We start from the raw sequence: 25,235 nt of genomic DNA, 5'->3' as shown, positions 1-25,235 counted from the left end.
TGGATGATTCTCTTCTCATCGCTCATCTTGAAAAAACAAACTAAAAACGTGCCAAATTAACATAATGGCAAAAATCCAAATATTTACTATTGAAATATTGAAATAGCATGGGCGACCAAGAAAAATAAATTGGTACAATTTAAGGCCAAGTGGCAAACGATAATGCAGGCACTAGGGATGGGGGTGTGAGCATGTGGGTCTGGGCAGATGAGAGGTAGTCATCATTTGTGTGTGTCTGTAAGTTGTTGTTCGTATGTATAAGTTTGTATCTGGAGTTGGATTAAAAAAAAAATACAATTGAAAAAAATATATATATATACTTTTTTTTTATGTATTTGGTTCAAGAAATTGATTGATATTATCATACAAGCACCTACAGCGCACAGGTTGCTGTTTATTTTAAACGTGAATACATAATACAAAGAGAACTGCTTACAAAAAGCGCATAAAATCAAAACACATTGAAATTGCAAAATACATATAAGTAAATCACAAAACAGTCATGTCATTTCTTACATTTCTTCACTAAGTTATTTTCAAAATTACATACAATTTTCATATTGAAACCTTACAAGTTTTACCCATTGTTTTACTTCAGGTGGTGCATCGTATAAGAATGACACCACCTGTCAGTAGGCTATGGTTTCTACCTCTATGAAACACAGACAGTAAGGATTCTATACATTCCATGATGTTTATTTGACCTCTAACCCAATTCATTGCAGTTTAATAAAATGCAGTGGCTATAAAAAATATGTTTTGGCTAGTTTTTCTCCATAAATAATTCAGTACATAGGTAAATAGATATTCTGTATATGGATTCAAACTCTTCATTTAAAGCTTGATTTAATAATACTTGTGATTGTAAATGCAGAAATCATACGGTCTGGGGGTGACCTTGATGTCTGGTATAGACTGGGTGAAGGCTGCATTGAGTTAGTCAGGTTAAACTAGACTGAATGCTGCATTCAACATTTTTTGCGCTCACCAGCGTTCAGTCTGGTTTAATCAGGCTAGCGTTGAGTTGCGTGCTGGCTGACATGGACACGGCGAGGGCACCTATGGATCCATAGCCCCTGCCCCCATACCCACTGTCAGGGCCAGTCTCTAGCTCACCTGGCAATCATTCTTGCTGCAGGTAGCCTGATGTTCGATCTGCCACGTGCCCACTTCATACGTGCAGTAGCAGATTGTACACTCATCAATCTTCACCTCGCGCCCAGCTGGGATCACTTGTGTGTCTGCATAACAGTTTGGCCCTGGCAAAAGAAGAATCAAGGTAACTGTTAAAGTGATCTCAGACAATCTCAATGATTTTGTATACAGTCAATCAAAGAGCTGATCTACCCTGAAAAATAGCTTAGTGGGATTGTGAATGGAGTGGATGGGCTGGCTAAAGCCGTCAACGTGCTTTGGTTCGGCTGGCGCCTAGCCAAACTCGGCTGGGCAAACCGAATAAGTGTGCTCGCATACTCCCTTAAAATACCTTTGTTGAAAAATGAGAAGAAAGCTTCAGTAGTACTGTTTGTCCATCTTGAGATTCCGTAGACAGTATACGCGTCCTCAAAATAGTAATAGATAACTCAATAAATATTTCATTAATTTTGACATTTTTTGCTGAGCAGATCTTAGTTGCCCAATTTTACATATAACTAAGCTGTTTGGTGCAGTATTTCTCAGGTGAAAAAAAATTAATGGAAACAAATTGTCTCTTGTTGAATGACAACAAACACTTCATTGAAGAATCACTACTGTTTACCAATCACCAATGAAGAGAAGTAGACTTCGGCTGCCGAATTTGGCTTGCCTCACTGAAAAAATGTATGAACAACCAAAAACAAACTTGCTGAAGACCAAAACGAACAAAAACGTCACCAAATGTCGTCATAATACACAGTACCAGTCAACAGTTTGGACACACCTACTCATTCAAGGGTTTTTCTTTATTTTTACTATTTTATACATAGTAGAATAATATTGAAGACATCAAAACTATGAAATAATCGCTACTGTTTATCAATCACGCCAATACAAATCGGGAAGAACACTGGACAGTTGAGATGCCAACACCCTGCGGTGTTAGAATTCCACACACTCCAACAACAGTCCCACTGAGCTGTTTTTCATGGTGCCGAACCCCTGAACAGGTGGTAAAAAGGAAGACATGCCCAAATTTGTTACCCTTCATTTTTTTATTTATTTATTTATTTTATTTAACCTTTATTTAACCAGGTAGGCAAGTTGAGAACAAGTTCTCATTTACAATTGTGACCTGGCCAAGATAAAGCAAAGCAGTTCGACAGATACAACGACACAGAGTTACACATGGAGTAAAACAAACATACAGTCAATAATACAGTATAAACAAGTCTATATACAATGTGAGCAAATGAGGTGAGAAGGGAGGTAAAGGCAAAAAAGGCCATGGTGGCAAGGTATTGGTATTGGATTGTCTCTCTGATGAAAAATAATGTTACTAATGCACATATGATCAAAACCACTTCAACATCATGCTTAAATCAGACATACAACTTTGCAAAACATCAATATTCTATTAATAAATGCAGTTGCACTGAAATGTAAAATCTCTGTTCATCAATTTTTTGTTTACATGTAACCTACATTATAACCTACTTAGCTCTGGTTCCCAGTGTGAAACGGTGGCTATTGTCTCAAGAAGCTCCATTTGTCTTCCACAACTGGCTAAAAATATATTCACATAAATCATCCCTTATCGTTCAAGCAGCATGGACCCAAATACCCATTCCTGGAGCTGAGGCCACAACATGACATACAGCTGCAGGCAATGGTTTCTCCTTAAAAAAAAACATGAGCTTGAGCAACACTATTCTGGTATTAAGATGCTGCTCCCACTGATAAGTTGTGAGTCTTTCAGCTGAAGCAATAGGAATCTTCACTGGACAGAAGCACTGAGGAGAGGCATGCTGGCGCATCAATCTATAGTGAACAGTTTGCTGGGGCTGTCAAAACGCGAGCACTCACAGATTTATAACTCTAGATGAAGACTGAAGAAACCCTCCCTGAATAACAACTCACCACATGTCCCGTCTTCTGTCGCAATTGAGTCATTAATAACATTAAGCAAAATATTTCCTCAAGGATAGTCCATCAACATGATTGAGACAAACTGGTAAATAATGTGTGATGCTATAAAGAGGTATACTTCACCCCAATACAAACCAGGAGAAATGTTGCTATGGAGCTAAGACTTGAGCGACAGACAGCCCCGTCATCCATTTGTGGACAGAATGATTAGCATGACACTCAATCCTATTAATGTATGCACCCATTATGTGCCTCTCTGCTGTGCTTACTCTATGCTGCCACCCTTTCTTTCTGCTTATCACACGAATACCCATCTTTTAGCCACCATGGCTTCATTAACACAACATCTCTCTTCTCTCTGACAGTGGAAAGTGGTTTTTATCCGAAAACATTAAATGGGCCTCAAAAGAGCATTATCCACCATTAATAACCTCAAGCATCAGACTATATCAGAAAACACAAATGGACAGTCCAAAATGTGATTGTGTAATAGGTACTGAAAACTGAGCCGGCGGGCTGAATGTGAAAGAAGCAGCCATTAGCACCTGTGGCTCAACGCTACCGGCGGTAGACGAGAGATAGAAATAAATCAGGGACACATCCTTATAATGTACACAACCTTAATGCTCCAATTTACTGGCTCTGAGAGTTGAGGTAAGGGAAATAGCAGAATAGTGAGAAATCCCTTCCCGTAATGTAGTTCTTTAGTACATATGCATTATGAATGCAGCAAAATGCCTTGGCTTTGTGAAAATGGTCATAGAAATTGTTTGGGTGTGAGAAGCCTTTGGAGCAGTGATTTTCTATGCTATGAATCATTTACTTCCCAACATGTTACACTAGAATGAGTGTGCCGTCTTGAATATGTGCTGCCACATTATTCTGGAACAGTCGATGGTGTAAGACAGTGCCAGGTTTTACCTTCTGTGAATCAGCACACCTTCTATGTTAGGTTTTAGTGTTTATCTAGTAGTAGAGCATTTTCCATTCATGTTAATCTCACAAGCTGTCATTGTCTGTGTCTCCATGTAAAACAAATAAGCTAAAGCAAAGGTGCCTGAAATAAACCTACAAATATTTCCATCGTAATAGTCTTGCAAGTTGTCTAATAGAGTCTGCGGGGAGCATTATTGAAAGAAAAAGAGCAAAATGTTGCACAGTTGAATGGTTATGGACAGCTGAGCTTTTGCATTTAATGAGTAGGAGTAATAGTATTGAGAATGGAAGCCACCGAGAATGGAAGCCATTGCTTTCCTTCATAATCAAGGGTGGTCGAGAGCTGCTTCGAAGTGGGAAATCAATGCAGTCTAATATCCCCACCACCATATATGTCTCCTACGCCTGCCATTTTGAAAGAGCTCTTAAATATATTTTCACGGCATCTCTAAACCTCTTCAATTAATATTTTTTACCAATACCTCCCTCATTTTAAATGAGAGAGTTGCTGTTCCCCCTAGCGACCAGGCTTCTTCCTCTTGTGTTTTGCCGTTTGAAAGGGTTTTGTCTACGGTCTCGACTGTTTATTACAACCTCCTGGGATGAGTGTCGACCCCAATGTCTGAGCCTTTGAGAGCACCACTTGTTTCCTTAAGTGTTGCCAAGGCGATGGTCTGCACGAGCAAAACTCGAAACGGAGGGGCTATCAGTACCACCACTGAGGCATTGAGGACAGAGGGAGTTAGAGTCAGTAAAGTCAACTACTGGATTCTTGGAAGCAGCAGGAAACTTAAAACTTACAGAAGTGATGCGAAATTTCCTTAGTATACTTTTAATCCATTGTGTCGACAGGTATAATTGAATTTGTGCACAAAACACGTGCATGGACTCTTTAGAAGTATTAAGAGGATGAGAAAGGTTGTTTTTGTCTTTCTTCCACACTTCAATTGACTGTAAATGCATTCTGCCATCTGTATTTTAGTTGTTACGTAATACCAAATATGATGTGATGATTGTATCTTCATGATAGATTACCCTGGTTCAATGAGCAGGTAAAAACCTAATGTGAACCTGTTTTAATTTCACAAAGTTGCAATGCCACAGATGTTCTTTGATATTCATGAACAACTGCCTGGGTTGGATGCTAGCGATATCTCTCACTTTCATCTGTCCCCCGTGGGTCTTCCTCAAGTGTCTCTTTGCGTACAGCGTGAACAACACATCTGAGACATGTTGCTCTCGCTGACGATCGCGAATGATTAGATAATAGATGAAGTTATCAAACTTCCCAACACGTAGGCTTTTTACAATGTTAATAGAATGCCTACTATCATAATTCATTATAGTAATGAAATGCATGTAAAAATTAGATAAAATAATGACAGCATTAATGCCAAGTAGGCTATGACTTAATTGACCAACTTCGATGTCTCAGATGTTCTTCTAAAAACATAATTTATATTGAACATGTCAGTAAGGACATCTACTGTAAACTACTGACCCAAGTACAAGGTATTTTCCACAACTAGAACAATCTTTTTTTGTGAGTCTCCCATCCTGTCTGCGACACGATGGCCATTAGCAACGAGAGGTGCTTTGATGTCATACTTCAGATGCATGGAGCGCTCAGGAGGTCGCAACAGCTGTTTCCCCCTTAGACAACATCTGTATGTGAGCCTGGCACTCCTACGATACAGTGAAAAACTTAAGAGACTACCTGAGTCAAACGTATTGGAGAGTGGTTAAGCTGCTTAGGTTTGGTAGATCTGGAATCAACATTTAAGTGCACAGGGACATAAAGATCACTTACTGTAATCAAAAATCACAGCAAAAGTTGTGTTGTCTACCTACACGTTAACATACAAGGACACGTAATGTAAGAAATGTGAATGAGGTGGCAACCCACTGGGCACACACTGTTTAACGGAAGTTGTTTCCATGCCATTTCAATGAAATCATGTTGAACCAATGTGGAATGGACATTGAATTGATGTCTGTGCCCAGTGGGAAGGGACCGTCAAGGGAAGCAAATGAGTATGTACTTCCATCTCTTTGACAGGGTATCAAACACATGAGAACCAGAACAACCTAGTGTCCATAATGGTGTAACACTAGGACACTGAGATCAGAATGAAGATGCTGCCTACTGGCCCAGTAAGACAACTTCCTGCATCAACACTCTTCCTGCGTCCCAATTATGTCTCTCTCCTCCTTGTTCACTTGACTTCACAGATTTTAAAGGAAATAATTGCTATAAGAAATAGGGTGGAAACTCCCTCAGAGCTCAATGCTTTGAGCTCTGTGGGAAGTAGTGAATGAGTGTGTGAATGAGTGTACACTTTAGAAGAAAGGAGATCATTATTGGGACGCACCTATGTCTTTTTTTTGCATAGTCCCTTAAAGCAGCTGGATGCGCAACATTAACAGAGACGTATGAGAAAAAGGTTAACTTCTCAGCTTGATTCAGATATACGTGGCCTTTACAAGGGCTGACAATTGCCCTCTTACAGACGCCAGAAAATGAGTAACATTTATTTTTGCTACAAGACCGTGTAAATGTAGCCTAGACTATGAAACACAATGAAACAATGAAGACACCTAAACCCATGTTGAGGCCCATGAAAAAGTCTACCGACCCAAGCACTTCTCAATGGTGTCACACCCTGATCTGTTTCATCTGTGTGCTTGTCTCCACCCCTCTCCAGGTGTCGCCCATCTTCCCTATTATCCCTTGTGTATTTATACCTGTATTCTCTGTTTGTCTGTTGCCAGTTCGTTTTGTTCTTTAATACTGTACCTACCAGCGTTTTTCCCTGCTCCTGCCTGTTTTCCTGCTCCTGTTTTCTAGTCCTTCCCGGGTTTTGACCGTTCTGCCTGCCCTGACCCTGAGACTGCCTGCCGTTCTGGACCATTTATACCTTCTCTGGATTATTGACCCCTGCCTGCCTTGACCTGTTGATTGCCTGCCCCTGTTGTCAGGAATAAACTTTTGTTTCTTCAACGCTGTCTGCATCTGGGTCTTACCTCCAACGTGATAAATGGAGCCATGACAAAATGTGTTTCAAATGTACAGTCAAGTACCACTTTACATTTTTACAGTGCTACTCTAAAACGGGGGGGAATTGAAATGTGGTAATCTTATGGTAATAGAGGGACTGAAGCTGGCCTTGATTCATTTTAAAACCACAACACTACAAAGCTCTTATTGCCTGAATGAGCGCATAGATTTGTTTGGATCTTTGATATACATGGTTACCAAATACAGTATGCCATATTTCTCCTAGTGCAGGTCCTTGTGCCTCTTCTCTGCAGATTCTTAACTGAAAATGGAACCCACCAAAACATGACTTTGGGGCAAACATTGAGTTGTTCAAATCTCCGCACCAAGGAACTTGTACTAACTTTAGCATTCCAAGACATCTCTAGAGAAAGAGAGAGCACTACTGCTGAAGAGACAGGATGCACATGTATGCAAAAAATAGCTATTGAAAAAATATCACTATCAATGAAATGTGTTTCAGAAAACAATACAGTACTATTATTAAATGGTGGTATTTCACAAGTGAAGATGACAAAGGTATTACTGTTTGTTGGTATCAGTTTGTGTGTGTTTGCAGCAATAGAGCAAATATGAAGATATTTCATTTCACGTTGACTGCATTTCCCTTGTTTGTGGTACGGCATCGCTTTAAGTGGCCGAGATAAGTTGCACATCACCAGTCATCATTATTTTTTGCTGAAGGAGGCAACGTTGCTGACATTGCCATGTTGCATTAGAGTCACGCCATGAAAAACAAGGGGACACAATCTAGGACATGCTGTCTAAAATCATCTGAAACTATTTCAGATAATCCACAGTGAGCCAGAGAGGCAATCCTATAAGATGCAAGTGCAATGCTTTCAAATCAGAAGGTTCTCACCCTAACCCAGGATTCCCAAATCTTGATTCGCCTTTTATTTACACCAGCATATTGTGGCAACTTACCAGGAGCATCTGTTCACGTTGGGAAAAAAATAGGGCTGGGTAATAAAAGAGGCATTCACACTTACACACTATCATATTAATTAATAGCACGGCAACAAACTATGATAAGGCATGATTTTTCCGGCCAATCATGTATGATTTCCCAAAGACAAAACACTCAAATTCAAATGGTAAATGAAATGGCTCAGTGCTGCATGTGCGCATGCTGTGTGTTCTGTATTAAGGTAACGTAAGTGTTTTGAGACAAGCATGATCACTCACCGGTCTTACAGATGGGGCAGCACTGATCAGGCTCATACTCTGGATCGACACACTCTGTTTGAGGGCATGCTGACACAGAGCACAACACCTCTCCACTCCCCTCACAGCGACACTTCTCACACGGAGACACCTGGGGGCAGAGGGAGAAAGACTATTTGTAAATCTCTTTCATGTAAGCACTCACTCGCACACAGACACACACAGACACACACACACACACACACGCACGCACGCACGCACGCACGCACACACACACACACACACACACACACACACACACACACACACACACACACACACACACACATAGGCACACACACATGTCCGTCCCACCAGCCAACACAATGACATTGAACATCGAACATTCAGCCGCAAAGCTTAGAACACAGGAAGTTCCGATCTTACAGAACGTTATTGGAAATAAATACTTTATTTGAAGGAGAGGAGAAATGAACTTCAGTGCGCAATCAACCGAAAATGGGGAAATCAATGTGCTGATTGTGTGCTCAGTGGGTAACAGATAGAAGCTTCCTAGTGTATTGCTTTGTGAACAAGAGAGAACCGTTTGTTTGTTTAATGGAGCTTTCCATTTCTGAAAGTATTGGAGAAAAACAGGTCCGAAAGACTGTCTGATGCAGCTTGTGCCGACGATACGCCTTCAACCAAGTCACCCCCCTCGACTGGAGATGTTACCGCTGTAGGTTTTAGTCTGAAGGCACTCGTGGCCATGTGAGGCTTTCCTTTTAATCAGAGACCATAGGTTAATCCTAACAGCATGGATCAAGTTGATTGCAGAGCGTCTCGAGCTTCGGCCTGGCACTCCACTGTGAAAAACGGCAAGAGAGACGCCACTTACTGTACCACCGAACACAGCAATCAACCAGAAGGCTCTGCCTGTTGCTTTGTTTCAAATCCCATAGGCAGGCACCCACAGAGGATAGTGCTATTTACTTCAGTGGAAGTCGGTATCTCTCTCTCTTTCTCTTCTCTTTCTCTGATCTCTCTGACTGTCTCTCTCTCTCTCTCTCTCTCTGCAGACTTCTCCCAGGAGAGCAACAAGCTGTGCCTCTCCATACAGAGCTGCTTGTATCACTCTGCGTTAGCAGAAATAAATCCCATATTAGACCTAACCTCTTGGTGTGACCCTCCAGTGCTAGCACAAAGGGACGCATTATACAGCCACATATAATACATTTTTGATCAAATATAGAATAGAAAGTTGATGGTTTAGTAAATCAAGAGATAAGGCCTTTTGAGGTCTCCTGAGCTTGGCTTAAAATAGACAACTCCACAAAAACTAGCAAGTGCATCAAGATAGGAATATCAAGGGGAAAAATACTCTTAAGCTTAAACCGTACTATTCAATTCAGCAGCGCAAAGTAAAATTCAAGCTTTGTGTGAATAAAATAAATGCAAACTTTGAAATGTGCTTGGCTGCTTTTTTGCTTGCTGCACTGAAAACGATCGTTGTCTTGGTATAGTGCTCACGATGAACCCAGCATACAACTGGCAGGCTATCAACAGTTTCCCTGATGAAGGTCTACTGAGACTGAGACGTTGGTAACAAGATGCATTCAATCTGTGGCGCATGTAGATCACCAGTGTGCTGGAGTTTCTTTTCAACTCAAGAGGTTGATCTCGTGAAGCACAGACTGTCGAAGAGACATTCATGTAGCCAAACGTTTTGCAACGGATAACAAACACAAATGTTTCTTATTGGACATGTTGACGCAATCCCTTCCCTTTTTGGCTTGTTGGCTTTTGTTTGGTTCCTAGAGAATACGACCCTGTAAATCTTTAAAGACCTCATTTCCAGACTCACCTTAAACTCTTGTAGCGTTGCGTAGACTTTCCCCCTGAACTCACAGTAGTTCTTCTTCTCCTTGCACTCTGGACAGCACTGGCTGGTGTCCACCCGGATGCAGCGAGGGTGAACTTTGGGACATTCAGGCTTGGCACACAGGGGTCCCTCGTCCGTGCAGAGGCAAGGGCACGTGGAGGGCCCCGGAGTAAATTTCTCCCCGATGGCAAACACAAAGCCACTCTCATCAATGCAGCCCTTCCCCCTGTAATCTGGATATGCGTACTCGTCGATAGCGTCGAGAGAGAGGTTTGTTTCACTTGTAGGGCCCTCGTCTACTCGACTCAGGCCCCCCTCTTGCTCTTCCCACAACTCCTGTGATGCCTTCCCACCCTTGGATCCACCACGTTTCTGGGAGCTGGAGTTCGTCCTGGATCTGTTGACAGAAGTTCTATTGCTGACCCCTCTGTTGGCCTCCAGGCCCATGAAGCTGATCTCCTTCAGCTGTTGTTGGGTGCTGTAACTGAGCGCCCCCTCCGAGGCCTGCTGCTTGTCATACTTGTCCTCTCTGGCCTGGGTCAGGACACGCTCAAAGCGTTCCCGGCTCACCAACAAGTCTGCCACGGGATTACACTGACTACTGGTCATGAGAAACCACATAACAAACAGGACTTCCGCTGTCATGGCAACAGAGTGCAGCATCTCTCCCCACCACCTATAAGGTGGGATGACACCTTGGCTTCACATAACACACTTCACATCTCCGGTGTGAGCCAGTCCATCTGGAAAAAGAAAATGAAACCGTTATAATTATTTGACAGGATTGTCACATTTAGTATAGACATTTATATTGTCTCCTAGCGTGGTCCAGAATCAGTTGGATAGATGCGGTGAAGAGGTCAATGGAACGCAGACCGTGGGGGATAGAAGAAGGATGCCAGATGATGCACATTTCAACAAATCTGATCTAACAAAGTGAATATTCTTCAAATGCATCATGATAGATGTATTAGGACAGGCCCACAGTGTGGTTACTAAAGTCAGATTTGGATATACAGGGTATTTGGCAGATTTCGCAGCACAACATTTAGAAGTTGCCCCTTTTCAGGTATAGAAGAAGTGACTGCTAAACGCTAACTCCTGTTTTGTATATGCTAACTCCTGTTTTGTATATAGCATGGCTAGCATAAAATAAATTAGAGGTGGTAGTCAAAGTCGTTTTTAACTGTAATACAGTTTATTGCTGACGATGACATGAACATGTATTGGGGTTGACATCCATACAGCATTATACTCTGATGTTTACCTTAACATAGTGTGAAATACACATACAAATAATAGACTAAAGCTGTGTCCGAATACTCATACTAACCGCACTAACCGTACTATTTGTGACGTGAATGAAGTACATAGTATGCTTATTGGTCATAGTATGGATACAGTCAGTATGCCAAAAGTTCCCATATGTCGTACTAAATTCTCCAAAATATAAAGTATACACGCAGAGGACACTATTTCTGTACTTTAGGGCCCATAATGCAATTCTTCAGGAAATGGGCGTGGCTTCACATCGTTTTCAGATTTGAAGAAAATGTCGAAAAATATACAGCCCGAAGTACGAGAGTGGATACAAATGAATTGCTTTAACCTATTATGACAAATGTTAAGAAAATGTTGATCAATGTAATAAAGTAACGACTTTTCAAATAAGTTACCTTACACATTCTGTTGGCTGACAATTTGCTTTGCTAGCTGTCCTTACGAACCACATAGTATATCATTACAGCAGTATGTACCGGTATTTTAGCTAGCTACCTAACGTTAATTGGCTACTTATACATCAAACTTGCCAGTATATTAACTATAGGCTATCTAACTAACTACTAATGGTATATAGTATGTAGTATATTCTCATTAAGTATGTAGCATACGGTATGTAAGTATGGGTATTCGAACCCAGCCTAAATGTAGGCTAATTTTGCAGGGGGGCAATAAGAAGATTCAGGAACTTTCCCCCACGCGTATCCATGGCATTTACATTGTTTGGTCGAGTTCCATTGACCTCTTTATGCATCTAGCTGGCTATACAGCATAAACAGATATGACTAATTGTCTCCATGTTAGCCCCAATAACGGTAAGAATTCTGTTTTTTGATTGCAATGTCTGATCCTATCAAAGAAACACCTCACATGACATAAAGAAAAGCCTATTTACTGGGACAATATTGATTTGGCCTGTCAGGAAATCAATAGGCTTTCTTACATGAACGCTTCCTTGCATCAAATACTTCCAGCAGAGATAGACTGAGGAGAAAATGGCTAAAAAATAACTTGAATCTAACCCTCTCACTCCCAACTCAGAACAAAGGAAAAATAATCAATGGATACCAGTTCAAATAAATCAGAGAACTGTATACAGGGAGAAATTGATTAGAAAAGAGATCATGATTCTCATCAGGAAGAATGATTTTACTGTAGCTTGAAGAAATTACCAGACCAACTTAGATCAGTGAACAGTGTTATAAAGAGCAATAAAATGAAGTGTGTCCTTATACAGTATATTCTATAACTTTGGCTCCAGTTTTGTGCAGTGGTCTCAAACTCCAGACAGGGCCACCAAACTGCGGCTTACGGATCTGATGTGCCCCGCTGGCCAGGACGTTTGAGACCACTAATGAAAAGGGAATAAAAATTACGCCTTTGGATTCATTATTTATATTTGTCAAACAATGGCCATATCTACCAAATTCAGTAATCATAATCTACCAAATTCAGTAATCAAACAATGATTAGGGACAAGGGACAACACCAACTGTCATGACTATTTGCTGTATTACATTATCTATGACAGTATCATGACACCACCACCCTAGGTAAGTACAGTGCCTTCAGAAAGTATTCATACCCTTTGACTTATTATTTTGTTATGTTACAGCCTGAATTCAAAATGGATTCAATATTTTTTGAAATTCACTCATCTACACACAATATCCCATAATGACAAAGTGAAATAATCAGAAATGTTCGCAAATGTATTGAATATATTATTTACATAAATATTCACACTCCTGAGTCAATATTTTGTAGAAGCACCTTTGGCAGCGATTACAGCTGTGAGTCTTTCTAGGTAAGACTCTAAGAGCTTTCCACCCCTGGACTGTGCAACATTTGCACATTATTCTTTTCTAAATTCTTCAAGCCCTATAAATTGGTAGTTGATCATTGCTAGACAACCATTTCCAGGTCTTGCCATAGCTTTTCAAATAGATTGAAGTCAAAACTGTAACTCAGCCACTCAGGAAGATTCACTATCTTCTCGGTAAGCAACTCCAGTGTAGATTTGGCCTTTTGTTTTAGGTTATTGTCCTGCTGAAAGGTGAAATCATCTCCCAGTGTCTGGTGGAAATCAGACTGAACCAAGTTTTTCTCTAGGATTTTGCCTGTGCTGAGCACCATTACATTTATTTTTTATCCTCAAATACTCCCCAGTACATAACAATTACAAGCATACTCATAACATGATGCAGCCACCACTAAGCTTGAAAATATGGAGAGTGCTACTCATTAATGTGTTGTATTGGATTTGCCCCAAACATAACCCTTTGTTTTCAGGACAAAAAGTTCATTGCTTTGCCACATTTTTTTTGCAGTATTACTTTATTGCCTTGTCGCAAACAGGATGCATGTTTCTGAATATTTTTTATTCTGTAGGCTTCCTTCTTTTCCCTCTGTCAGTTAGGTTAGTATTGTGGAGCAACTAAAATGTTGTTGATCCATCCTCAGTTTTCTCCTATCACAGCCATTTAACTCTGCATCTGTTTCAAACTCACCATTGGCCTCATGGTGAAAGTTCTGAGTGGTTTCTTACTGAGTTAGGAAGGATGTCTGTATCTTTGTAGTGACTGGGTGCATTGATACACCATCCAACGTGTAATTAATAACTTCACCATGCTCAAATGGATATTCAATGTCTGTTTTTTTCCATTTGTATCCATCTACCAATAAGTGCCCTTTGCGAGGCATTGGAAAACCATGGTCTTTATAGTTGAATCTGTGTTTGTAATTCACTGCTCGACTGAGGGACCTAACAGATAATTATATATGTGGGGTAAAGAGAGGAAGTAGTCCTTCTAAAATCATGTTAATCAATATTATTGCACACAGAGTGAGTCCATGCAACTTATTAGGCCATTTTTTACTCCTGAATGTATTTAGGCTTGCCATAACAAAGGGGTTGAATAGTTATTGACTTTAAACATTTCAGCATTTCGTTTTTAATTCATTTGTAAACATTTTCAAAAACATAATTCCACTTTGACATTATGGGGTATTGGAAAAAAAGTCAAGGCGTGTGAATACTATCAGCTTGTGCGAGATGGAACAGCCCATAGAAGCAGGCGCCTATCTCCTGTTTCTGCAGTATTCAAGTGCACCTCCTAGACAGGACTGTTAGTCTGTCACAGGTCCTCACCGCCATCGGGTCCCATTTTTATAGTCCTTGGTCTGACTCATCCAGGGATCTAACTCCCAACCTTCCAATATCAGGTTGAACACACTATCCACAATGCCACAGAGTTGGTCCTAGGTAAGTAGGACGGACGTCAATTACTGCATTGAGTTGACGAGGTCATGTTGATGACACCCGTATGCAATGTCTTGTGACAGAGACGAAGACACGTTTTCTTTCATTACTAATCAATCTATTTGAGTCACTAAACTATCATAATATGTCATTTATTTTTGTGATTTAATGCCTTTCTGTGTTTTGTTTCGACACTGCAGCGGAATGGATGTGTCTATCTCTGTGTAAAAAGGTAAGATTTCTCTGTATTGACTTTGACCTAACAATGAGCTGTAGACATGTATCGGGACCCATTTAAAAAGAGTCCATGCAGTATTGATTCAAATGTCAACTCCACTGGCACTGAATTAGCTTTCAACAGAGTAGCTGCAACTACCGTTTCCTAATTAGGATTCTCATGAAAGAATAGAAGCTGTATAAATATTTTAAGCTTTCTCTGAGCAAGTCAGTCTTTAAAAAAAATGCTATATAGTGATATACAGGGAACAAGAAACATATGTTATCAGTAACAACGTTTAAAAAAAAGTAATTTCTTAGGATATGCCACACTAATAAATGGATGGGCCTGTCCTGGCACCTCGGGGAAGTATATATTGAGATAAGGGCTGCGGTGAATTCAAACTCAATTCCAAACATAAATTGGAAGTCACTTCATGTGTAGTCTCAACACCACGGCCCTGGACTTCCAGCCCGGGGACGAGGTTACTTCAACATCTGCATTTAAGACAATGATAATTTTGCAATACCTGAAAACAATTCCAATCCATTCACAGAACAGACTTGAATTGAAAATGAGTGGTGTGGGATGCCAGTGGCGTTTGGTATTTGTGAGGTGATTCTGTTCTGTTAAATTGTTGTGTATGAGCCAAGGGGCAAAATCAAAGAAGCAAGGCTGAGACTGGGCTCTAAATGGTGGCAGAACAAGGTGCATACCGATAGTGCCGCAGCAGACAGAGCCAGTGGTTCATTAGTAAAAGGACATAATTTGGCATAACTGTCCAGAGGAGACTATGTGAATCAGGCCTTCATGGTCAAATTGCTGCAAAGAAACCACTACTAAAGGACACCAATAATAATAAGAGACTTGCTTGGGCCAAGAAACAAGAGCAATGGACATTAGACCAGTGGAAATCTGTAATTTGGTCTGGAGTCCAAATTGGAGATTTTTGGTTCCAACCGCCGTGTCTTTGTGAGACCTGGTGTGGGTGAACGGATGATCTCCGCATGTGTATTTCCCACCGTAAAGCATGAAGGAGGAGGTGCAATAATGTGGGGGTGCTTTGCTGGTGACACAGTCTGTGATTTATTTAGAATTCAAGGCACACTTTAACCAGCATGGCTACCACAGCATTCTGCAGCCATACGTCACCCCATCTAGGTTTGGGCTTAGCGGGACTATCAATTGTTTTTCAACAGGACAATGACACAACACACATCCAGGCTGTGTAAGGGCTATTTTACCATGGAGAGTGATGGAGTGCTGCATCAGATGACCTGGCCTCCACAATCCCCCGGCCGAAAACCAAATTAAGATGGTTTGGGATGGGTTGGACCGCAGAGTGAAGGAAATCAGCCAACAAGTGCTCAGCATATGTGGGATCTCCTTCAAGACTGTTGGAAAAGCATTCCAGGTGAAGCTGGTTGAGAGAATGTCAAGAGTGTGCAAAGCTGTCATCAAGGCGGCAAAGGGTGGTTATTTGAAGAATTTCAAATATAAAAAATATTTTGATATAAATATATATATATATGTGTTTTTTTTTTACATGATTCCATATGTGATATTTCATAGTTTTGATGTCTTCACTATTATTCTACAATGTGGAAAATGTATATATATATTTTTTTAAACCTTGAATGAGTAGGTGTTCTAAAACTTTTGACCGACGGTGTCTAATAAAATGCCAGTTTTACATTGAGTGAAGACTGTATAGTTGTTGCTTATAGACTCATGTATAATATTTGAATTGGACTGGTTTGGCAAGGGCTGGCCAATACAAATGATTTAGATGAGCACTTTTGGGGACCTGATCTTCCTCATCCTTCCTTCCTTCTTTGTTGAGAGCCTAGAGTTGTTCCATGGCTGACTGCTCTAAATGCTCTTGTTGGTCCAACACACATCTATGAAGGGTCCATCTCTTATTCTTGAGTGAAGTTCTCACTTCATGCCAAAATCTTCTGGGGGAAACGAGCGAATAACGGCCACCATTGTTTATTCATGATTATCATCTCTACGCTATGCTGCTCGGCCTCCTTTGTTAGGGTGGGTCTACTAAATGATCAAATGTAGTCTTATGCAAATGGCAATGTAGTGGAGTCTGCCCTTAACTCCGAGGATAGATAGCATCAGCAGTTTATAACAGACCGTAGCAGAGTAAGCTGGGAAGAGAATAACTGGCTGAAGCATTGCCTATTTTATTACTCCTTACACAGTAATGTGTACAACAACACATTTGCCTCAATGGTTGTGATGCTATTGATATTGTTGTGATACAACAGAGAGCTTGACTGAAATATATATATATATATATATATATATATATATATATATATATATATATATATATATATATATATATATCCACAATGCTTGTGAATTTATTTTTGTGCAGAAAAACTGTCAACTGTATCACAGTCGTATCAGCGGTACAATTTGAGCGTGTACAGGGCCATTGACTCTTAAATAAGGTAGCAACTGTGTGCTGGAGGTCACCTATCACATCAGCAATGAAACCCCATTCACACGACTAACCTCAAGACCAGTTCAACTCCCACACTGGGCTTACACTGGTTGAATCAACGTTGTTTCCACGTCATTTAATGACGTTGAACCACTGTGGAATAGACTTTGAATTGATGACTATGCCCAGTGGGCCATCGTGTAGTCGACAACCAAAATCCCCCAATTAAAGCTAAGCTGCAGTTATTAAAGGGAAAGGCAGTGTTCTCTTAAGGCTTATACTAAGCTCTATTACAACTATAACACAGACACACAATTTTCAGAACGGATTGTTTGAGAGATGTTTACTAAGCACACTGACCTATTGGTTGTTAAATATGAGGTTTCTATGGTTCAAACCTCTCAACGTGACATGATGACAAATGATGCATGTGATAGGAGAATACAATGTGTTATATTGCAATTGCTTATTTCAAGAAGTTCATTAGCAGTATGATCAAATAGATTGTGCTTGGTCTTGACATCCCCACCTCAACATGTTTATTCAGTTTCCAGCACCTGTTACAGCGCTATAGCCTCGGTTATTAAATGGACTTTAGACATTGCCAGACATCTCAAAACAGGAGGTACGAATGTTATTTCGCAGCGAATTCACATTGTTGTCCAATTCAACATAAAATAAAACCTTTCATTATTCTGATTATAGCGACATACACATTTAGTTTATTAGACTGGTCGTCAGATTAGAGCGCAACAGTCTTATACGCAGGTAGACCGTCTTCGAATGGTTTTTATTATGTTATTACTACCTCACCGGTTTCCAATCTGTCCAGATATGCATGCACATTGTATTACGCATTTACTACCTTTAAATCCATTCTGTATACTATAGATGTCAGGGGCGTGATGCTATGAATCATCATATATTTACACAACTATCTCCTATTGAACAAAGTCAATTGGTATGAATGAAGCCACATTATTTCATATTGGATTAATTGGTGGGGTATACACCTGCATAAATTGCGAACCAATTGAAAGTGGCAGATAATATAAATGCATGTTACCTGTAAGCTTCTGCATGTGTCCTTTATCCGTTGGCTGACGGTTGGGTTGAGGAAGAAGTCGAAGCTTTCTTATTGCAGGCTATAAGCTGCCCACGGTAACAACATATCACTATAGAGACAGAGAAACGGTCGTATATAGCCTACAACAAACCAATAATACAAACACTATTGCAAACACTGATCTAGTAGCGTAGTTCCCAATAAGGATGCTTGATTGTCTAGACGTGTCTTGCACAACTTACGGTCTTCCTTTCTACGTACAGTATAACAACTGTTCTGTCGTTCGTTCGATACACTGTGAGACGAGTGTGACGCCAATGCTCTCCCTGGTCTACATTGGCACTTTTTTTGGTATGGGTGACCAAAAAAACATTAGGGTCCTTGCGTCACATATTCATGGGGTCAATGAAATAGGAGCGTGGACTTGACCACTAGAAGGGTTGTATATGGCTTCTTTATGGAGAATTCAACCAATAAAGCATGAGTGAGTCTGTGAAGACCCGCGGGTTAACGAACCAACCAATATATTGTTTTTAGTAGGTTATCCTGTTCTTTGAGGGTCCTTGATGTAATGTTTCACTACAGTAATTTCATTTGGCTGATATGAGAAAACCATTGTGAACTGAGACTGTGCCCAGACAAATCAATGCTCAAGTCAAAGAACACACACACACACACACACACACACACACACACACACACACACACACACACACACACACACACACACACACACACACACACACACACACACACACACACACACCTTACCTTTTTTACCACAATAAAAAATTATATAATTCACAACACTTTCCAGTACCATAATTAAGCTATTTGGTCAATGTCTTACTCAATGCTCACTCTCGGGGAAATCTAGGCATTTATCAGAGTATGGCAACATGCACACTGTACATGTCATAGAGTAGCACTGCAGAGTGATTAAGCTCAAATCTTTTTCATTCCCAACACTGTGGGTACTACATTAATATAATTGATTATTTCGAGTAATTCCATGCCCCTTTACTTTCCCCTGTGACAGGGCCAGAAGGGAAATCATTACTCTTACATTAAACAAAAGTCTGTGAACTCCTAACTGCCCAGGGCACACAGCCCAGCACCACTGTTGGCTGTTGCTGCAGTTACCCTTCACCTAAGGTTGAAATGTCTTTACTTGCTGTCATTACATTTCCATTCCCTAACTATTGATTATATTCAACAGCATTTTAGACCTGAATGGAATAATACACTATTTGGAAATGTAAGACCATGGTATGTATTTCTTGGGTTCTTAGGGGGTTGGATTGTGAGCACAGGGAAATGATGAATCTTTCAATTTATATATATATATATAAAAAAAAAAAGTTGAATACAGTGCCTTCAGAAAGTATTTATACCCCTTGACTTATTCCACATTGTGTTGTGTTACACCCTGAATTCAAAATGGATAAATATACAGTACCCGTCAAACGTTTTGCCACACCGACTCATTCAAGGGTCTTTCTTTATTTTTTAAAACAATTTTCGACATTGTAGATTCTTCAAAGTAGTATTCTCTCAACCAGCTTCATGAGGTGGTCACCTGGAATGCATTTCAATTAACAGGTGTGCCTTGTTAAAAGTAAATTTGTGGAATTTCTTTCCTTCGTTTGAGCCAATCAGTTGTGTTGTGACAAGGTAGGGTTGGCATACAGAAGATAGGCCTATTTGGTAAAAGACCAAGTCCATATTATGGCAAGAACAAATCAAATAAGCAAAGAGAAATAACAGTCCATCAGTACTTTAATACATGAAGGTCAGTCAATCTGGAAAATTTCAACAACTTTGAAAGTTTCTTCAAGAGCAGTCGCAAAAACCATCAAGCGCTATGATGAAACTGTCTCTCATGAAGACTGCCACAGGAAAGGAAGACCCAGAGTTACTTCTGCTACAGAGGATACGTTTATTAGATTTACCAGCCTCAAAAATTACAGCCCAAATAAATGCTTCACAGAGTTCAAGTAACAGACACATCTCAACTGTTCAGAGGAGACTGCATGAATCAGGCCTTCATGGTTGAATTGCTGCAAAGAAACCACTACTAAAGGACACCAATAATAAGAAGAGACTTGCTTGGGCCAAGAAACACAATCAATGGACATTAGACAGTTGGAAATCTGTCCCTTGGACTGATGAGTCCAAATTTGAGATTTTTGGTTCCAACCGCTGTGTCTTTGTGAGACGCAGAGTAGGTGAAATGATTATCTCCACGTGTCAGGTGACCTGGCCTCCACAATCACCTGACCTCAACCCAAATGAGATGGTTTGGGATGAGTTGGCATGCAGAGTGAAGGAAAAGCAGCCAACAAGTGCTCAGCACCATCAAGTTTGCGGACGACACAACAGTGGTAGGCTTGATTACCAACAACGACGAGACGGCCTACAGGGAGGAGGTGAGGGCCCTCGGAGTGTGGTGTCAGGAAAATAACCTCACACTCAACGTCAACAAAACTAAGGAGATGATTGTGGACTTCAGGAAACAGAAAAGGGAACACCCCCCTATCCACATCGATGGAACAGTAGTGGAGAGGGTAGCAAGTTTTAAGTTCCTCGGCATACACATCACAGACAAACTGAATTGGTCCACTCACACAGACAGCATCGTGAAGAAGGCGCAGCAGCGCCTCTTCAACCTCAGGAGGCTGAAGAAATTCGGCTTGTCACCAAAAGCACTCACAAACTTCTACAGATGCACAATCGAGAGCATCCTGGCGGGCTGTATCACCGCCTGGTATGGCAACTGCACCGCCCTCAACCGTAAGGCTCTCCAGAGGGTAGTGAGGTCTGCACAACGCATCACCGGGGGCAAACTACCTGCCCTCCAGGACACCTACACCACCCGATGTCACAGGAAGGCCATAAAGATCATCAAGGACATCAACCACCCGAGCCACTGCCTGTTCACCCCGCTATCATCCAGAAGGCGAGGTCAGTACAGGTGCATCAAAGCTGGGACCGAGAGAATGAAAAACAGCTTCTATCTCAAGGCCATCAGACTGTTAAACAGCCACCACTAACACTGAGTGGCTGCTGCCAACACACTGACACTGACTCAACTCCAGCCACTTTAATAATGGGAATTGATGGGAAATTATGTAAATATATCACTAGCCACTTTAAACAATGCTACCTTATATAATGTTACTTACCCTACATTATTCATCTCATATGCATACGTATATACTGTACTCTATATCATCGACTGTATCCTTATGTAATACATGTATCACTAGCCACTTTAAACTATGCCACTTTGTTTACATACTCATCTCATTTGTACATACTGTACTCGATACCATCTACTGTATCTTGCCTATGCTGCTCTGTACCATCACTCATTCATATATCCTTATGTACATATTCTTTATCCCCTTACACTGTGTACAAGACAGTAGTTTTGGAATTGTTAGTTAGATTACTTGTTATTACTGCATTGTCGGAACTAGAAGCACAAGCATTTCGCTACACTCGCATTAACATCTGCTAACCATGTGTATGTGACAAATAAAATTTGATTTGATTTGATTTTGAGCATATGTGGGAAATCCTTCAAGAGTGTTAGAAAAGCACTCCAAGTGAAGAGGTGAGAGAATGCCAAGAGTGTGCAAAGCTGTCATCATGGCAAAGGGTGGCTACTTCGAAGAATCTAAAATATACATATTTTTTGATTTGTTTAACACTTTTTTGGTTACTACTGTACATGATTCCATATGTGTTATTTCATAGTTTTGATGTCTTCACTATTATACAACAATGTAGAAAATAGTAAAAATAAAGAAAAACCCTTGAATGAGTAGGTGTGTCCAAACTTTTGACTGGTACGATATATTTTTTCTCTCACCCATCTACACACAATAACCCATAATGACAAAGTAAAAACATATTTATAAATGTTTGCAAATTTATTGAAAATTAAATATAGAATGATCTAATTTACCTAAGTACTAACACCCCTGAGTCAATACATGTTAGATTCACCTTTGGCAGTCATTACAGCTGTGAGTCTTCTGGGTACATCTCTAAGAGCTTTCCACACCTGGATTGTACAATATTTGCCCTTTATTCTTTTCAAAATTCTTCAAGCTCTGTCAAGTTGGTTGTTGATCATTGCAAGGCAACCATTTTCAAGTCGTGCCATAGATTTTCAAGGAGACTTAAGTCAAAACTGTAACTTGGCCACTCAGGAACATTCACTGTCTTTTTGGTAAGCAACTCCAGTGTAGATTCGGCCTTGTGTTTTCGGTTATTGTCCTGCTGAAAGGTGAATTCCCCTCCCAGTGCCTGGTGTACAGCTGACTGAACCAGGTTTCCTCTAGGATTGTACCTGTGCTTACCTCCACCAGTAGTGGTGCGTGGGTAAAATAACTGAGGAAGCCAAGCCAGTAAAAAAAGCCATTTTGTAACCTATGTTGTGATAAGGGTGTTGTTTGCGCTATAACCCATTCGTTCATACACCGCCGTGATATACATGTCTGTCTGGTGAAGTCCACAAAGCAAACATTGCATGTGACCAACAGTTATATAATCTGCAGCATGGTCAAGCAAGTTTTTTCCCTGTCAGTTTACTAAACAACTACTGATTTAGGACCACGGCGTTACCGCAAGTCAGCACAAAGACAACAGGAGCACGGCCTCCGCTATTCCAGCACCATTTCAACTTAAACATCATCAAATCAACAAGGCTGTATATGCTTAGTTTAATACACTGAAAATAAACATAAAGATACCAACACAATTTAGTCCAATTAATGTTACTAAATATCATGTGGCTGTCCATGGTACTAGATTATGTCTGTGTGTGTGTGTGTGTGTGTGTGTGTGTGTGTGTGTGTGTGTGTGTGTGTGTGTGTGTGTGTGTGTGTGTGTGTGTGTATGCATGCACAAGCAAGTAAAACAAAGAATGTTGACTCACCCTACTTGTAGACTAGTTGAACACCAGTGTCATCCTCCTCTCTTTCATGTTGGCAAAACAGTCTATGGCTCTGTTATACAGTACACTTTAAGTTTTTGTTGTCATAGGCTACCTAGCTAAAATGCTTGCTAGCCTAACTTCCTCGCATGAACAACAATGAACTACAGAACCAGATAAATTAGCTAGCTAGTTAGCGGGAGCCTACTGGGCTACATCTAGGCTACATATTGAACTTTAAGCATCTCAGGCCAGTGGTACTAAATATGGATTTATGGTTAGATTAGAATTGCAGTAAATCATTGGTCTGTAAACAGAATTAAGTCAAAACCACAAGTCCAAATCCCCATCTCCATCCATGGCTTAGAAAAGGGCTGATTTAGCAGGCTAGCTACTGAAGGACATCAACACAAGCAGACCAGAAACAGACATGTTTTTCTGAAAATTACATTTTCCTTAGGAAGTGATCTGATTGGTCTGAAGCTCAATCCAAACTGCACTCCCTTGGGGGATGTTTTGCTGCACCAGGACAACCCACAGTTGAGCTCAGCTTGGCAAATAAAGGCCAAATGATTGCTGGCATCAATCAATCAAATGCTACAGCACCAAAATGTTACACGCTTTGGTTCAGACAGCAATCATAACAACAGCTATACATACTGAGACAGATGGGGGCACTGTTCGCTCGCTCTGGTGATTTCTCAGGTGAGATTCAGCCCCTTGCGAAATGACGGAATATTATGTAAACACAGAGAGAGACGAAAGAGAAATTATTTTATAATTTATCTTCTTTTATTGGTAACATTTTTGGTGAAGCCTAGTTTCCCTTGGTATCCATGAATACAGGTCACTGAGCTCCATTCCATTTTAAAGTCACCATTGGTGAAATCTCTGAGCGGATTCCTTCCCCTCCGGGTTAGGAAGAATGCTTGTATCTTTGCAGTGACTGAGTGTATCGATACACCATCCAAAGTGTAATTAATAATCTCATCATGCTTAAAGGGATATTCAATGTCTGCTTTTTTGTTTGCGAGACTTTGGAAAACCTCTCTGGTCTTTGTGGTTGAATCTGTATTTGAAATAAATTCACTGCTCGACTGAGGGACCTTACAGATGAGGTACAGATGGGGTACAGAGATTAGGCAGTAATTCAAATACATTTTAAACCCTATTATTGCACACAGAGTGAGACCATGGTAACTTATTTTGTTACTTGCTAAGCACATTTTCACTCCTGAACTTATTTAGGCTTGCCATTAAAAAAGGGGATTGAATGCATGTTGAATGAAGAAATGTAACCTTTTTATTTTGTATGATTTGTAAAAATGTTTAAAATAACTCCACTTTGACATTATGGGCTATTGTGTGTAGGCCACTGACAAATTATTCAATTTAATATATTTGAAATTCATTCTTTATCACAACAAAATGTGAAACAAGTCAAGGGGTGTGAATACTTTCTGAAGTCAGTGTGTACAGTGCATTCGGAAAGTATTCAGACCCCTTTACTTTTTCCACATTTTGTTACGTTACAGCCTTATTCTAAAATGGATCAAATAAAGAAAATGTACACACACAATACCTCAGAATGACAAAGCAAAAGTTTTTGCAAATGTATTAAAAATAAAAAAAACAGAAATACCTTATTTACATACAGTTGAAGTCGGAAGTTAACATATACCTTAGCAAAATACATTTCAACTCAGTTTTTCACAATTCCTGACATTTAATCAGAGTAAAAATTCCCTGTCTTAGGTCAGTTAGGATCACCACTTTATTTTAAGAATGTGAAATCTTAGAATAATAGTAGAGAGAGAATGATTTATTTCATCTTTCATTTCTTTCATCACATTCCCAGTGTGTCAGAAGTTTTCATACACTCAATCAGTATTTGGTAGCATTGCCTTTAAATTGT

The 25,235-nt window shown here is 40.2% G+C and overlaps 1 protein-coding gene across 1 annotated transcript; it reads right to left on the bottom strand.

Moving 5' to 3' along the window:
* Positions 1–902: 902 nt before the first annotated feature.
* On the bottom strand, positions 903–10,751 carry LOC139416730 (brorin-like). The gene is made up of 3 exons (XM_071165754.1): positions 10,071–10,751; positions 8,249–8,378; positions 903–1,259 (listed from the first exon to the last, which is right to left on the bottom strand). Exons 1-3 carry the CDS (start codon positions 10,749–10,751, stop codon positions 1,108–1,110), a joined length of 963 nt encoding a protein of 320 aa, XP_071021855.1. The 3' UTR covers positions 903–1,107.
* Between the last annotated feature and the right edge of the window lie 14,484 nt (positions 10,752–25,235).

The sequence above is a fragment of the Oncorhynchus clarkii genome, chromosome 1 (genome assembly GCF_045791955.1).
Source record: "Oncorhynchus clarkii lewisi isolate Uvic-CL-2024 chromosome 1, UVic_Ocla_1.0, whole genome shotgun sequence".
Classification (NCBI taxonomy): domain Eukaryota; kingdom Metazoa; phylum Chordata; class Actinopteri; order Salmoniformes; family Salmonidae; genus Oncorhynchus; species Oncorhynchus clarkii.
This window is presented reverse-complemented; position numbering and strand designations above follow the sequence as displayed.